The sequence below is a fragment of the Ailuropoda melanoleuca genome, chromosome 5, assembly GCF_002007445.2.
Source record: "Ailuropoda melanoleuca isolate Jingjing chromosome 5, ASM200744v2, whole genome shotgun sequence".
NCBI classification, from domain to species: domain Eukaryota; kingdom Metazoa; phylum Chordata; class Mammalia; order Carnivora; family Ursidae; genus Ailuropoda; species Ailuropoda melanoleuca.
The window spans coordinates 111,226,840-111,242,461 of NC_048222.1; the positions used below are offsets into that span (position 1 = coordinate 111,226,840).

At 38.2% G+C, this 15,622-nt stretch overlaps 1 protein-coding gene across 8 annotated transcripts in view; it reads right to left on the reverse strand.

The window, feature by feature from the left end:
• The window catches only part of GAB1 (GRB2 associated binding protein 1), a 125,215-nt gene that overhangs the window by 12,562 nt on the left and 97,031 nt on the right, over positions 1-15,622 (reverse strand). For 6 of the 8 annotated variants that reach the window (XM_019804936.2, XM_019804937.2, XM_034661571.1 and 3 more), the window contains 2 exons: positions 7,654-7,743; positions 5,851-5,944 (listed from right to left, as the gene is read on the reverse strand). In XM_019804936.2, coding sequence (XP_019660495.2) covers positions 5,851-5,944; positions 7,654-7,743 — 184 coding nt within the window. The remainder of the gene's footprint in view (positions 1-5,850; positions 5,945-7,653; positions 7,744-15,622) is intronic. The other 2 variants (XM_019804938.2, XM_034661569.1) reach the window with 1 other exon arrangement.

Sequence of the window (15,622 nt, forward strand, 5' to 3'; positions counted from 1 at the left end):
TTCAGACATCAAATTCCTTGTGTAGCACAAAAAAAGTATTGCCAGGGATTTGGGGGATATGTAGAAAGTCACAGATATGAAAAGGAAGATTTAAGGGTTCCTATTTTAAAAAACTAGCTATATGAACACATAAAACACAAACACATATTTAATGCAGGTTTGCAACTTCACACATTCCTTCATTTCCCTATACATATATTAAAAAATCTTGATTAAATATCCCCGCAATAAACCACCGTATTTTCCAGATTAGTAGTTTCTAGCCTCATGAACCATTTACACCCTTAAAAATTATTGAGAACCCCAGGGAACTTTGTTTATTTGGGTTATATCTATTTACCATATTATAAATAACAGAACATTTTTTAAAACATAAGAGTAATAGTCCAAGATGGTGGAGAAGTAGGAGACTTTAGTTTCGCCTGGTCCCAGGAATTCAGCTAGACAGCTATCAAATCATTCTGAACACCTGTGAACTCAATTGGAGATCTAAGAAAAGAATAGCTGCAACTCTACAAATAGAAAAGCAACTACTTTCTGCAAAAATGACAAGACGGGAAAACTCACCTCAAAAAAGAGAACAAGAGGCAGCACTGACTGGCAGGACATAATCAGTATGGATGTAAATAAAATGTTAGAATTAGAGTTCAGAATAACGATTATAAAGATACTAACTGGGCTTGAAAAAAGCATAGAAGACATAGAGAATCCCTTTCAAGAACTAAAATACAACCAAATCGAAATAAAAAAGGCTATTTATGAGATGCAATAAAAAACAGAGGCTCTAACTGCTAGGATAAATGAGACAGAAGAGGGCATTAGTGACACAGAAGACAAAATGATGGAGAATAAAGAAGGTGAGAAAAAGAGAGAGAAACAACTACTGGATCATGAGGGGAGAATTCGAGAGGTAAGTGATACCATAAAATGAACCAATAGTAGAATAATTGGGATCCCAGAAGAAGAGGAAAAAGAGAGAGAGAGAGGCAGAAGGTATACTGGAGGAAATTATAGCAGAGAACTTCCCTGATTTGGGGAAGGAAGTTGGCATTCAAGTCCAGGAGGCATAGAGAACCCCCCTCAAAATCAATAAAAATCGGTCAACACCAATAGTGAAACTTGCAAATCTCACAGACAAGGAGAAAACCCTGAAAGCAGCTCAGGACAAGAGGATCATAACCTACAAGGGTAGAAACATCAGACTGGCAGCAGACCTATCCACAGAGACCTGGCAGGCCAGAAAGGTCTGGCATCATATACTCAGGGTGCTAAATGAGAAAAATATGCAGCCAAGAATACTTTATCCAGCTAGGCTGTCACTGAAAATAGGAGTGATAAAAAGCTTCCAGGACAAACAGAAACTAAAAGAATTTCTAATCACCAAACCAGCCTGGCAAGAAATATTACAGGGGATCCTGTAAGTGACAAGAGAGCCCAAAAGTAACATAAACCAGAAAGGAACAGAGACAATATACAGAAATAGTCACTTTACAGGTAATACAATGGCACTAAATTAATATCTTTCAATAGGTACACCCTGAATGTAAATAGGCTAAATGCCCCAATCAAAAGATACAGGGTATCAGATTGGATAAAAGAGCAAGACCCACCAATATGCTGTCTGCAAGTGACTCATTTCAGATTTAAAGACACTTCCAGATTGAAAGTGAAAGGGGTGGACAACCATTTATCATGCTAATGGATATCAAAAGAAAGCTGGGGTGGCAATCCTTATATCAGATAAATTAATGTTAAACCTAAGACTGTAGTCAGGAATGAAGAGGGACACTACATCATATTTAAAAGGTCTATCCAACAAGAATATCTAACAATTGTAAATACGTATGCCCCTAACATAGAGGCAACCAATTAATAACAAAATTAAAGAAAAACATTGATAATTATACAATAATAGGAGGGGACTTTAACACCCCACTCCCTGCAGTGGACAGATACCTAAGCAGAAGATTAACAAGGAAATAAAGGCTTTGAATGACACACTGGACCAGACGGACTTCACAGATATATTTGGAGCATTCTATCCTAAAGCTACAGAATACACATTCTTTTCTAGTGCACATGGAACATTCTCCAGAAGAGATCACATGCTGGGTCACAATCAGGTCTCAACCAATACCGAAAGACTGGGATCATTCCCTGAATATTTTCCAACCACAATGCTTTGAAAGTTGGACTCAATCACAAGAGGGAAGTTGTAAAGAACTCAAATACATGGAGGCTAAAGAGCATCCTACTAAACAATGAATGAGTCAACCAGGAAATTAAAGAAGAATTAAAAAAATTCATGGAAACACATGAAAATGAAAACACAACTGTTCAAAATCTTTGGGATGCAGCAAAGGTGGTCCTGAGGGAAGTATATAGCAATACAACCTTTTCTCCAAAAACAAGAAAGGTCTCAAATACACAACCTAACCCTATACCTAAAGGAGCTGGAGAAAGATCAGCAAATAAAGCCTAAACCCAGCAGGGGAAGAGAATTAATAAAGCTTAGAGCAGAAATCAATGAACTAGAAACCAAAAGAACATCAGAACAGATCAACAAAACTAGGAGCTGGTTCTTTGAAAAAATTAGTAAGATTGATAAACCCCTGGCCAGGTTTTGAAAACCTCTTTTCAAAAAGAAAAGAGAAAGGACCCAAATAAATAAATCATGAATGAAAGAGAAGAGATCACAACCAACACCAAAGAAATACAATTTTAACACCATATGATCTTAAGCCAACAAATGAGGCAATCCGGAAGAAATGGATGCATTCCTAGAGACGCGTAAGCTACCAAAACTGAACCAGGAAGAAATAGAAAACCTGAACAGACCCATAACCAGCAAGGAAATTGAAGCAGTAATCAAAAATCTCCCAACAAACAAGAGTCCAGGGCCAGGTGGCTTCCCAGGGGAATTCTACCAGACGTTTAAAGAAGAATTAATAACTATTCTTCTGAAGCTGTTTCAAAGGATAGAAATGGAAGGACAACTTCCAAACTCGTTCTATGAGGTCAGCATAGAACCAAAACCAGACAAAGACCCCACCAAAAAAGAGAATTACAGAGCAATGTCCCTGATGAACATGGGTGCAAAAATTCTCACCAAGGCCACTAGCCAACAGGATCCGATAGTACATTAAAAGGATTATTCATCACAACCAAGTGGGATTTATTCCTGGGCCACAAGGGTGGTTCAACATCCACAAATCAATCAATGTGATACACTACATTAATAAAAGGACAAGAACCATATGATCCTCTCAACAGATGCAGAAAAGCATATGACAAAGTACATCACTCTTTCTTGATTAAAACTCTTCACAGTGTAGAGATAGAGGGAACATACCTCAATATCTTAAAGGCCATACATGAAAAGCCCACGGCAAATATTCTCAATGGGGAAAAAGTGACAGCTTTCCCTCAAGGTCAGGAACATGGCAGGGATGTCCACTCTCATAACTGTTGTTCAACATAGTACTAGAAGTCCTAGCCTCATCAATCAAACAACAAAAAGAAATAAAAGGCATCCAAATTGGCAAAGAATTCGAACTCTCACTCTCTGCAGATGACATGATACTCTATGTGGAAAACCCAAAAGACTCCACCCCAAAATTGCTAGAACCCATACCGAATTCAGTAAAGTGGCAGGATATAAAATCAATGCACAGAAATCAGTTGCATTCGTATACACTAACAATGAGACAGAAGAAAGAGAAATTAAGAAGTCGATCCCATTTACAACTGCATCAAAACCCAAAAGATACCTAGGAATAAACCTAACCAAAGAGGCAAAGGTTTTGTATGCGGAAAACTATAGAACACTCATGAAAGAAATTGAGAAGACACAAAGAAGTGGAAAAACATTCCAAGTTATTGGAAGAACAAATATTGTTAAAATGTCTATGCTACCTAGAGGAATTCATTGCAATCCCTATCAAAATACCATCAACTTTTTTCACAGAGCTGGAACAAATAATCCTAAAATTTATATGCAACCAGAAAAGACCCTGAATATCCAAAGGAATGCTGAAAAAGGAAACCAAAGCTGGTGGCGTCACACTCCCGGACTTTAAGCTCTATTACACAGCTATACACATCTAGACAGTATGCTACTGGCACAAAACCAGACACATAGATCAATGGAACAGAATAGAGAACCCAGAAATGGATTCAACTCTATGGTCAACTACTTTTTGACAAAGCAGGAAAGAATATCCATTGGAAAAAAGACAGTCTCTTCAACAAACAGTGTTGGGAAAATTGGACAGCCACATGCAGAAGAATGAAACTGGACCATTTCTTTACACTATACACAAAAATAGACTCAAAATGGATGAAAGACCTAAATGTGAGACAAGAATCCATCAAAATCCTAGAGGAGAACACAGGCAGCAACTCTTCGACCTTGGCTGCAGCAACTTCTTCCTAGACACATCTCCAGGGGCAAGGGAAATAAAGGCAAAAATGAACTATTGGGACTTCATCAAGATAAAAATCTTTTGCACAGCAAAGGAAACAGTAAAAAAACCCTAAAAGCAACTAACAGAATGGGAGACGATATTTGCAAATGTCTTATCAGATAAAGGGCCAGTATCCAAAATCTATAAAGAACTTATCAAACTCAACACCCAAAGAACAAATCATCCAATTGAGAAGTGGACATAAGACACAAACAGACTTTTCTCCAAAGAAGACATACAAATGGCCAATAGACACATGAAAAAGTGCTCAACAGCACTCGGCATCAGGGAAATACAGCTCAAAACCACAATGAGATACCACCTCACACCACTCAGAATGGCTAAAATTAACAAGTCAGGAAATAACAGATGTTGGCGAGGATGCAGAGAAAGGGGAATCCTCCTACACAGTTGGTGCAAATGCAAGCAGGGGCAGGCACTCTGGAAAACAGGTTCCTCAAAAAGTTAAAAATAGAGCTACCATACAGCCCAGCAATTGCACTACTGGGTATTTACCCCAAAGATACAAATGTAGTGATCTGAAAGTGCACCTGCACCCCAATGTTTATAGCAGCAATGTCCACAACAGCCAAACTATGGAAAGAGCCCAGATGCCCACGGACAGATCAATGAAGATGTGGTACACACACACACACACACACAGGAATACTACTCGGCCATCAAAAAAAAAATGAAATCTTGCTGTTTGCAAGGACGTGGATGGAACTAGATGGTATTATGCTGAGCTAAACAAGTCAATCAGAGAAAGACAATTATCATATGATCTCACTTATATGTGGAATTTAAGAAACAAAACAGAGGATCATAGGGGAAGAGAGGAAAAAATAAAACAAGATGAAATCAGAGAGGGAGACAAACCATTAAACTCTTAATCATAGGAAACAACTCGAGGGTTGCTGGAGGGGAGGGCGGTGGGGGATGGGTTAACTGGGTGATAGACAATGGGGAAGGTATGTGTTGTAATGAGCACTGGGTATTACATAAGACTGATGAATCACCGCCCTCTACCTCTGAAACTAATAGTACATTATATGTTAATTAATTGAATTAAAAAAAATTGAGAGACTTACACATAAAAACAAACAAACAAAAAACACCACAAAAGGACACAAATATATTCTATTGATTAGCTGTCTCAGGGATATGATCAAATACTATGTAGCTTCTGGAAAACTCCAGCAAATACTCCTGAGAGAACAAGAGTGGAAAAGGCAAAAGACATCTTAGCATCTTAATAAAAAGAGTTTTGACCTCACAGAACCCCAAAAAGGGGGGCTTCCCAGACCATACTTCGGGAACCACTGTTCCAGGTATTTTCCATTACAGTGAACAATCAAGGTACAAAATTTAAACAAAGACTTACTCTCGAGCAAAACTCCTAGTGATAGGAGATCTGACTGGGGCTTGTAGCTCTTCCCATTCTGGTAAAGGTTTTATTTCTAAAGGCGCTGGCTTGGCTGAAATGAAAGAGAGACAAAGAGGCTTCAGTATGCAGAAATTTGGAACACAAAAAAAGATCCTCACTCTCTCTCTCTCTCTCCTTATACGTTATAGCCAGAGTACACCTAACACCAGCTGTTTCACACATGCAACGAGCTTCAGGGACGTTACGTGATTTAGTGACAAAAGCTAAATCCAATAATGTTTCATGGTTGTTGACTCAAAGTCTAAAGCTCTATTACAACACGTTGCTTCTTAATTTAATATTTTATGAAAATAAACTAAACGAGAAGAAAGGGTAACATGACCCAATTCCTTTAGTCACTTGATGTATATATACTTCTCACTATTTCCTTAGTTCCTTTTTTAAAAAAATAATTTTATCCCAAAATATGGAGCTTTAATCTTCTATGTAAAAATATTTCTACTCTTCAACACTGAAGCATCAGTTACACACCCATATATATAAAATGATGTACAGAAAGTATTAAATACAAAACTTTGCTAAAATCAAAAACTGAAAAAAGAATTGACCAAATCTTTTAAATTAATTCAAGCCCAGTCTGAAAACAAATAAAAGAAAGCAATAATAATATTTTAAGACTCAATTCTGAGAGAAGGCCATTATTAAAAATTACCTTGAATTTTTAGCTTATTTAACCAACAATATCCTCTATCAAATTAAATAATAATAAACACTAATATTCTTATTGGCTTGATTTGACTTTGCTTATTTACCTCATTATTACAATAGACAATTACCATGCTAGTAAATACCACAGAGCTCTCTCAGCCCTTAAAATCAAGAATGAAACATTTTTCAGACATTAACGAAATGAACAAAAAAACAAAAACTAAATGTTAATATTAATTATAATTTAGGAGACTATTTAAACATATTAGGTAAATATTTAAGTTACATTTCATCCTGCCACTCCAAAGAAAAAATTTTCATTTTTCTAGGTTTCCTTCTTCTAGTCTTTGTCCGTATACGGACATACTTTTACTCAACTCATACTTTTAATGAACTGTAATTACCATCAAACTATAAAATAGGTGGTCATTTTAAAGGACTATGTAGATTCACTGGGGCTTATAAGTATTTTTGTCTATTCAAAACAAAATACTCAAAGTGATTTTCTGAAGACTAGATTAAGTCTGAGTTTAAATCTTGCTCACCTATACACTCAAAATAGACACAGAATATTGTGCTTAGTGAACGTATTTCTTTAACTCTTATGTTTCAGTTTTTTGAAACCCAAAGGCTAAACGCAGTTTAGCTGTCAAATTCTAAGTAATGGCATAAAATAATTAATCCATGGGAAGTGATTCTGTATTTTATCTCAGAACAGAACACATACCACATTATATGGAAGGAAAGGAGGCGTTTGGAACTCACAAGTAGCTCATAAGCTTAAAGGAAACAATGTATCAATGTCCAAAAGGTTAAGAGAATAATGCAAAAGGACAAGACTAAATATCATGTATTACCAAATTTAACATGCTGCTGTTAATGGCATAACAAGTAGACTCGTGTCTATGGAAAGACACAATGGGAAGACACACAATCCGGGAAGCATTCACTTTAGAAATAACGTGCTAGGAAGCTTTATTTACAACAGCAGCGCTACTTAAGGCTGTTCTCCTTTACTTTTTAAGAAAAAAACCATCACAAAATAAATAAATTCCCAATGCCCCATCCAGCATGCGGTACTAAAGTACATACCCTTTCTTCTTGTAGCAAAGTCACCTATGGTTTGTGAATCAGTTCGCTCTAAACCATGGGGTTTGGGTCTTAAAATTTTAGGACTTTGACCTAATTGGTAAAAAGAAGACTCTCTTAATATGTTATTTTTTAACTGGAAAAATGGATTCTGTAAAAAAGCAACAGAGCCCTGAGCAGAAATGTTACATCTCAAAAGCATAAACAAAAGTTTGTTTGTGGAGACTATTTCAATATTGCTACATATCATTCATGCTCAGTACAAGGGAAAGAAAGAAGCTTCATGCAACAGTGTGACAAGCCAAGTGTTACAAGAGATGGTAAGGTTTTAGTGGGATAACCAGACTGGTTAGTGGTTATCTTTATTTGGGGGAAGGGAGGAAAGTCATGTGCCATGTTAGTGATCTTCTAACATGCCTTAGAAAACTGGATCAAATAAAAAATTATAAAATACCTCAGTCAGACCTCAAAGCCCATCTTTTCTTTGAAGTCTGATAAGAAAGTACCAAGACCTACTTCCCTATTATATGACTTTCTTAATTTAATGGAGGTATTTAAAAGACCTTAATCTGACTACTTCTTGACCTCCTGACCAAAAGCCCTTCTAGAGAAGCAGGTTGATGCTATGATGTTTGCTAATCCAAGATCAAAACCAAGACCACTGTTTGCTTCCCCTGGATACTGGTAGCTGCCCAGTGACATCATTTTGCAAGGATTAGATGTCTTGATTCTGGAACTGCTCGCTGTCTAGCTTCGATGTAAGTATTTGAAGACATAAATCCAGTTGCCCTCATTTTTTTTTCATTTACTCTCTGCCACATACAAGTGCTGCTGAAAAGCCTCATGAAAAGTACAGGGTTAACATCCAACAGTGGCCTCACTTTTTCCCAGAGGAAGCCTGGAGGCCATAGTAGCAATACCATTTAAATCAGTAATTTCAACTGCTCTTTTACTCAATGGCACCAAATTTTCATCTTTTTTGGCATTTACAAAACGGAGTCGACATCTATTAGATGGCAAAATTAGAATTTGCTGAATAAATGCCAATATTTAGTACCTTATCTACCGAAGGTTAATAGTTTCTTAAAATATGAATCTCTAGGTTATAAAACGTGAGAATTCTCTAATGAACCAATTTTCTAAGTTAGGCAATTAATACATTGAGTTTATTCAGAAATGGGGCAGGTCTAGTTTAAAATGTGAGTGACGAGATTTGGGGCTGTACTCCTACCCCTAATGCTGAATCCCTATCCAGGGCCCACGCTGGCAGGGCACTTTCCTAAAAACAACGGAGGAGGTCAGCTTTTTATAAACTCCCCAAAACAATGTACTTCCCTTCAAAAAAAAGTAAGAGGCAGAGGGTAAGGGTTACTACAGAAAAATACACTTATTTTACAGCTAAAAGGCCTTTACAGATCAAATCCAGCTTCCTCATTTTATGGATAAGACACCCCTGAAGAACGAAAGAGGTTAAGTGACTTCCTTGGGTCACAACAATGATTTCAGAGGCCGAATGAAGGTTTCCCCTTGCCTCGCACCTGCTGGTGTATGCTCCTGTGCTGTCCACACTGTTTTACCTCTCTCTTTGGGCAATCAAAAATCCTAGGAAACCAGTGTTTAGAGGTCAGTTTTGAACTGCTCAGTTCAGTTCAAGATCTTACATCTACTTGAATGCCGTATGTAGTTGATCCGTGAGTGACGTGAAGTTTAATAATTGCTTTTCAGGGAGACTTCTGGTTTGCTGGCCTTCCCTCAATGTGTCTTCTGCCCTCCTCCTTTTCTGAAAGACCCACTTTCCTTAGCTCTGGGCTTCCTCCCGATTTGTCACTGGGCTCCTCCCCTAGCAGTCACCCTCCGCATTTCTCAACTTTACACCCTTGGTATCTTCACCTATGTTTGTGGTTAAATATTCAAGGCCCTGTGACTGCTAACTCCACCTGCCTGTGATCTAATTCCATCCTTCCCTTGTCCGACAGCTCCCTGCAGTCATCCTTTACTGCCCGACCCTGAACGGATCATCTCTTCTCCAAACCAATTCCATCTGTTAAGCACTCTCAAGGGTACTCATTGGTTTTCCTAATACAAAGATACAGAATCAGGTGAGGTTTTTAAAGTGTTTTTTTATAAAATTTATATGTATTTTCCGCTCCACGCAAAGCTCAAGGTTGATTTCAGGACCAAAAGTGCAATGTGGAAGTGTGGCACTGAATTGTACTGAATCACTTAGACATCTTGTTAGCTTTATTTCTTTATATCCCTCCAAACTCAATTTGACATTGATGTTCCAGACAGAGATGAAAGTCATACCCAAATGACGTCTCAGTACTACTTATGAGGAGAGAAAGGTGAAAAAAGGCCCCAAGGTGTTAGTACGCCTGTCTTGACCCTGTCTTCTTCTCTACTGTCTACTGGCAAATATTTATATGTTTTCCTGATTGTTGAAAAAAAAGGGTGAAAATAAAGAGTAAGAAACAAGGATAATAAAGTAAAGGCAAAAATAAACCAACTTTGGAGATACACTGATTCTTAGATTCTGAGAGTAAACAGAGGAACTCATTCAAGCCTCAACTTTTAAATCCAAGGTAGATTACAACTTGGCTTTAGCCAGACTACCTCTGAACAAAGAAAACAACATCATTTCATTTAGCAGAGAGCATTGACGACTGGCGAAATTCCTACTGTGCTTTAACCCTTATGGGCGTCAATCTCTGGATCATGTGACGTGCTCTCTAATTTGGGGTACAAGTTGAGAGATCTTCATCTCCAGTTCAGATCTTCCTCTGGAGATCCTAACCTACACATTTACATGACCACCCCATTTTGGCTGTTCTGCAGGCCCTCACACTGCATGTTCTAAAATGCAATTTCTCCTCTGACTCGCCACACACCTGCTTTGTTTCCTCCATTACCAGCTGCCGTTGCAGATCTCTTACAAGTCACTCTAAATTCTACTTGCTCTCTAATCTCTACTTTATAAATTTTAATTTATATTTATGACAGTATAATAGTCTGTTTTCATTTACCTAAAGAAAATAAAAAATCTGCAAGTCTGAAGTCCTTTCTTAACACCTTCCTGTTTTTATTGGGGACCTTGCTGACCTGGTTTGTTGTTCTGAAAGCGATGGGCTCGCACAGTTTATGGCCAAATAACCTCCCTCTACACGGCAAATGCCTTCAAGACCTTAAAAACCATGGTCAGCCCCCAAGTTGAGGGACCCAATACAAGCCAGGAAGGGGGCTCCGTTATGCCTTTCCTCATTTGATCATTTCTAAACCAAGGCTTTAAGAACCCTGGATTTGGAAAACTGAGCAAAGCACTCTCTGAGGTTTGTTTTCTATCATATCCTTAAATTTCACAACAGCTTTCTAGGGGCCAACCTGATTATGTTACTTGCCTGCATAAAACCCTTTAATGGTGTACTCAGAATAAAGCCCAAACTCATTAGCATGGATTATAACACTCTCAGGATCAGGCACCTGCGAGGCCTTTGGCATTTCTTCCCCCATTCATACTTTGCTCCCCTCCTCCCTCCCACTCACAACTCAGCCAGTCCCATCTGCCCTCTTTTAAAGGATCTGGATATGCTGTTTATTCTAAAAGATCCTCTGCCGTCCTCCCCCCCACCATCATTTAACTGCCATTCACCCTCTCAGACTTTCCTCAGGGGAGCGTAGATAACAGTGCCAAGAGCTTACCTCAACCACAGCCCCTTCCACGCCAATTATGATAATGTGTTTACTTTTCTACCTCCTCCACTAGACAGGGAGCTTCGTCAGTGAAGCCACCTTTTCTTCCTGTGTTTGGGAACTGAAGGCCTAGCAAAGGGTATATCCTATAATTGCTAGGCCCTGAAATCTATGTTGATGAACTGCAGTTCTCTTAAAGCTGGTCGTGTTTAATCTGATCAATATCATAATTTCTTGTTTGTCCTTCAAGTGGGAAGAAAAGAGCAACTGAATGTTGTTTCAAAAGTTGATCATCCCAAATATGGTCAAGGCGGTCACATGAGGTCATGTTTCAAATAAGCAGAGGCAATCTTTTCTGCAAAGTCCATACACTACCAAGTATTATTTTCATAGGTACTGCTTACACAAATTCAACACAAAGTGGACAACTTATTTTCTGTTTTACTACAGGTTTAACTTAGCCTAAATGATTTACTCTTCTGCAGTTTTACAGATTATACTATCTCCATTAGGCATCTCAAAAAGCAAGAAACAAGAAAGATAATTCGCAACATTATTATACTCTGATAATTCCAAAAACTAATCTAGGTGGTATACTGAAAAACTTTTACACTTGTTTTAATGGTCTGACTGTATGAAGAATATAATAATGATACTTGTATATTGGAAGGTAAAGAATATTTAGGAGAAACAATCTGCACGTAAAGGCTATGCTACAAAAATGCAATCCATTCTTTTTTTTTAAGCTTTTATTTATTTAAGTAATCTCTACACCCAACATGGGGCTTGAACTCAAGACCCTGACCAAGATCAAGAGTCACATGCTTTTTTTTTTTTTTTAATAAGATAGGTTTCACCTCCTCTTTTTTTTTTTTTAAGATTTTATTTATTTGTTTGACAGAGAGGGACAGCCGGCAAGAGAGGGAACACAAGCAGGGGGAGTGTAAGAGGGAGAAGCAGGCTCCCAGAAGAGGAGCCCGATGCGGGGCTCGATCCCAGGACTCTGGAATCACGCCCTGAGCCGAACGCAGACGCTTAATGACTGAGCCACCCAGGCGCCCCAAGAGTCACATGCTCTTCTGACTAAGCCAGCCAGGCACCCCATAAATGTACCCCATTTGCATTTCCTTTAAACCAAAAATCTGACTTGAGATTCAAACTTAATACTTGTTTATTAAAATCTAGTTATTTTTACTAGTGCCATTCATCCATCTCCCAAACATTTATTATAGTATAAAAGTAGTTTTTAAAATGCATGTTAATTAAAAAAATAGAAATAAAAAGTATGTTAACTTTTAATCACATTCAAAAACTTCAGAAGATCTCTTGAAAAAATGTCTAGAGCAAATATGTCAACTGTGTCAAAAAGACCCATCTAGGAAAGCTTGTCTGGACTGGACTTCTGGATGCTTCCTATACTGAAGTGAAGAGGTGCACCTGAAGATACTGTAATATGACTAATGTACAAAAACACCAGAAGTAAACTTGCACTGCTTTTTCAAAATCAATACAATAACCAATGTTCAGAACTACTGCAGAAAGCCGTGGTTGGACAAAGCCAAACAAAACAAAGTAGAAAGACAGCATCTACGGCTCAAATGGCTGCCACGCCATGTTAGGAGCCTCGATGGGGGCAGGGGGCCTAGATCAGTGCAGTGGTTAAATACAGTAGATTCAGGTAATGATTTACTTTAAGAGAAGCCACAATAGATATCTCACAGAAGTTTCCAAAACTTTATAAACTTGCTTTTCAATTAAAATGTAACTTTCAGTTGAAGCAATCAAAACATAATTTGTCCTGCATTTACAAGGACTCATCTGCTTTCCTATATTTAATACACTATATGTAAATTATGCTTTTCTCCTCTATTAACATACATAAAACTTGGTTCGTAACAAATACTATTGTGACAGAAATAGTAGGAGTGAAAACATAGCTACCACCAAGTTGGGTGATGGGCAAAAGGGTCCATGAAAAGACATTAAACATAAGTGTTTAGAACATCTATGCATTTCTGAAGCTTCAATTACTGAGAAGTATTTGAAAAACTTATCTGTACTACTAACTACAGCAGCTGACATCTATAATTGGGGGTATAAACAAGACTAGAATGTCACTCATTTATTGTGGACTCTTCCAAAGAAGACAATCACAAAAACTGGTTATATTGGGTGTTGAACTAGTTATTTGGGCTCTAAAACTAACCAAGTCATATTTGATAGAATCAGTTTTGCTAATTATGAGGTATAGTTAATAAGAGATACTGCAATAGATTGAGTCATGTATCTGATGTCACAAAATTTGAAAGTAAAACAGACTTATCTGATGCTATGCATGTAAAGAATTTCATGACCAAATAAGACATTTGTTTTACAGCTTATGTTTTTATTTTTATTTATTTATTTTAAAGATATATTTATTTATTTTAGCAAGAGACAGTAAGCAAGCACGTGACAGGGGCAGGGGGATGGTGGTGGTGGAGGGGCAAAGGGAGAGGGAGACAGAATCCCAAGCAGACTCCATACTGAGTGTGGAACCAGACGTGGGGCTTGATCCCACAATCCTGAGATCATGACCTGAGCCAAAATCAAGTCGGAAACTTAACTGACTGAGCCACCCAGGTACCCCTACAGTTTTAAGTTTTTAAAGATAAACTGCTCCAAGATCTGAATTTGGGTTTTCAATTGTGTTTTTCTTGAATAGTCATAACTTCCTAAAGTGAGTTGAAAAGTTTGCTAAATTAGTCTCTCATGTTTTCTCTTGTATCATATTTATTTAAAAAGTAGAACAGTATTAAAAGAAAAGCAATTTTTTTTTCATTACTATGATTTTAGTAACCTCCTCTGTTTTGCTAAACCTATTCTCCTTGATTTTGCCAAAAACTATTATTTTATTCTGGGTACTTTCTCAGTTCATTTTGTATCTGAGTTTAGATACCAAATAAAAAACCTGGAACCAGAAGTTAGGACTCAGTGCTTTGAACACTTACCCTAACAATACTACCTCCACATACATGTAGGACTTCCAGATATCAAACTTACATTTGGGGCTAAAAAGCAGAGATCTGCTGGGGCACCTGGGTGGCTCAGCTGGCTAAGCGTCGTGATCTAATGGGTCGTGAGATCGAGCCCCCTGTGGGGCTCCGTGCTCAGCGGGGAATCTGCTTGAAGAGTCTCCCCCTCTGCCCCTCCCCCCACGTGTGCTCACATGCTCGTTCACGCTCTAAAATAAATAAATAAATCTTAAAAAAAAAAAAGTAGAGATCTGCTGCTCACGTGCACTAAGTAATAAGTAAAGAACCAGTTTAGCATTACGAATGAATATTTCAATATTGCTAAGAGTTCATGACACTTGGGCCTTAATCCTTCAGCAAACTATGAACTCAATTATAAATCTATGCATCTCCAAACATAGTTTTGCATTTTGTATGCAAAGAAAATGACTAATAATGCCTAAATAGATTTAAAGACCAATGAGGACAAAAAGAAGCATAAGGAAAAGTTGTCAAATAAAAAGCCTATGATACTTACACCCTTTCTAAGATAACCATCCCTGATTATAGCCCTGTTGCTGGGGCCGTCTGGGTGGCCGTGGGGGTTATGCATGACTATCTTTCCAGCTGTCAGACCAAAGGTGGGCAGCTGACCAGCAGCAGCCAATCTATGGGTTGGCCTACAATCCATCCTACAGCCCGGTGTAAAAAGACAAATCAGAGCAATCAAATTTTCCGTGAGCGCTCTACAGTGAGTGAACAATGAGGGAGGCAGCAGCTGGAGAAGCTGCACGCATGTATAAAGGAGCCAGGAGGCAGAAGTGAGACCACAAAGGGGCGTTGTCGGCCACAGCTCCTGGAAGGCAGAAACCAGGCAGAGGATGCGGGGCAGGAAACAGAAAGGAAGGAAAGAATGTGAGACAGAACAAAGCAGATGCAAAGACTTCCTGTAGGGCAGAAATGCAGGCAGCAGGGCAAAGTGACGGTCCCCTGGGAGTGCTTCTGTTCCCAGTAACTTTCTCATTTCAGAACAGGACCAGCCTTACTTACTTACTTACTTAAAGGCAAAACAAAACAAAACTCACTTTGTTCAGATACTCGGAGTGAATCTCAGACTCTACTCCCCATAATTGGAACTTAATTAGAAATATATTAATGATCTAAAAAACTCAGGTTAATGAGACATTTACACAGTCATTACATGCCCTTAAAAAGCTATGTACAGTACAGAAGACTTCAAATGTGCTGAATTCCCCAGAAATGGTGCCAACTCATCACACAGCCAATATACT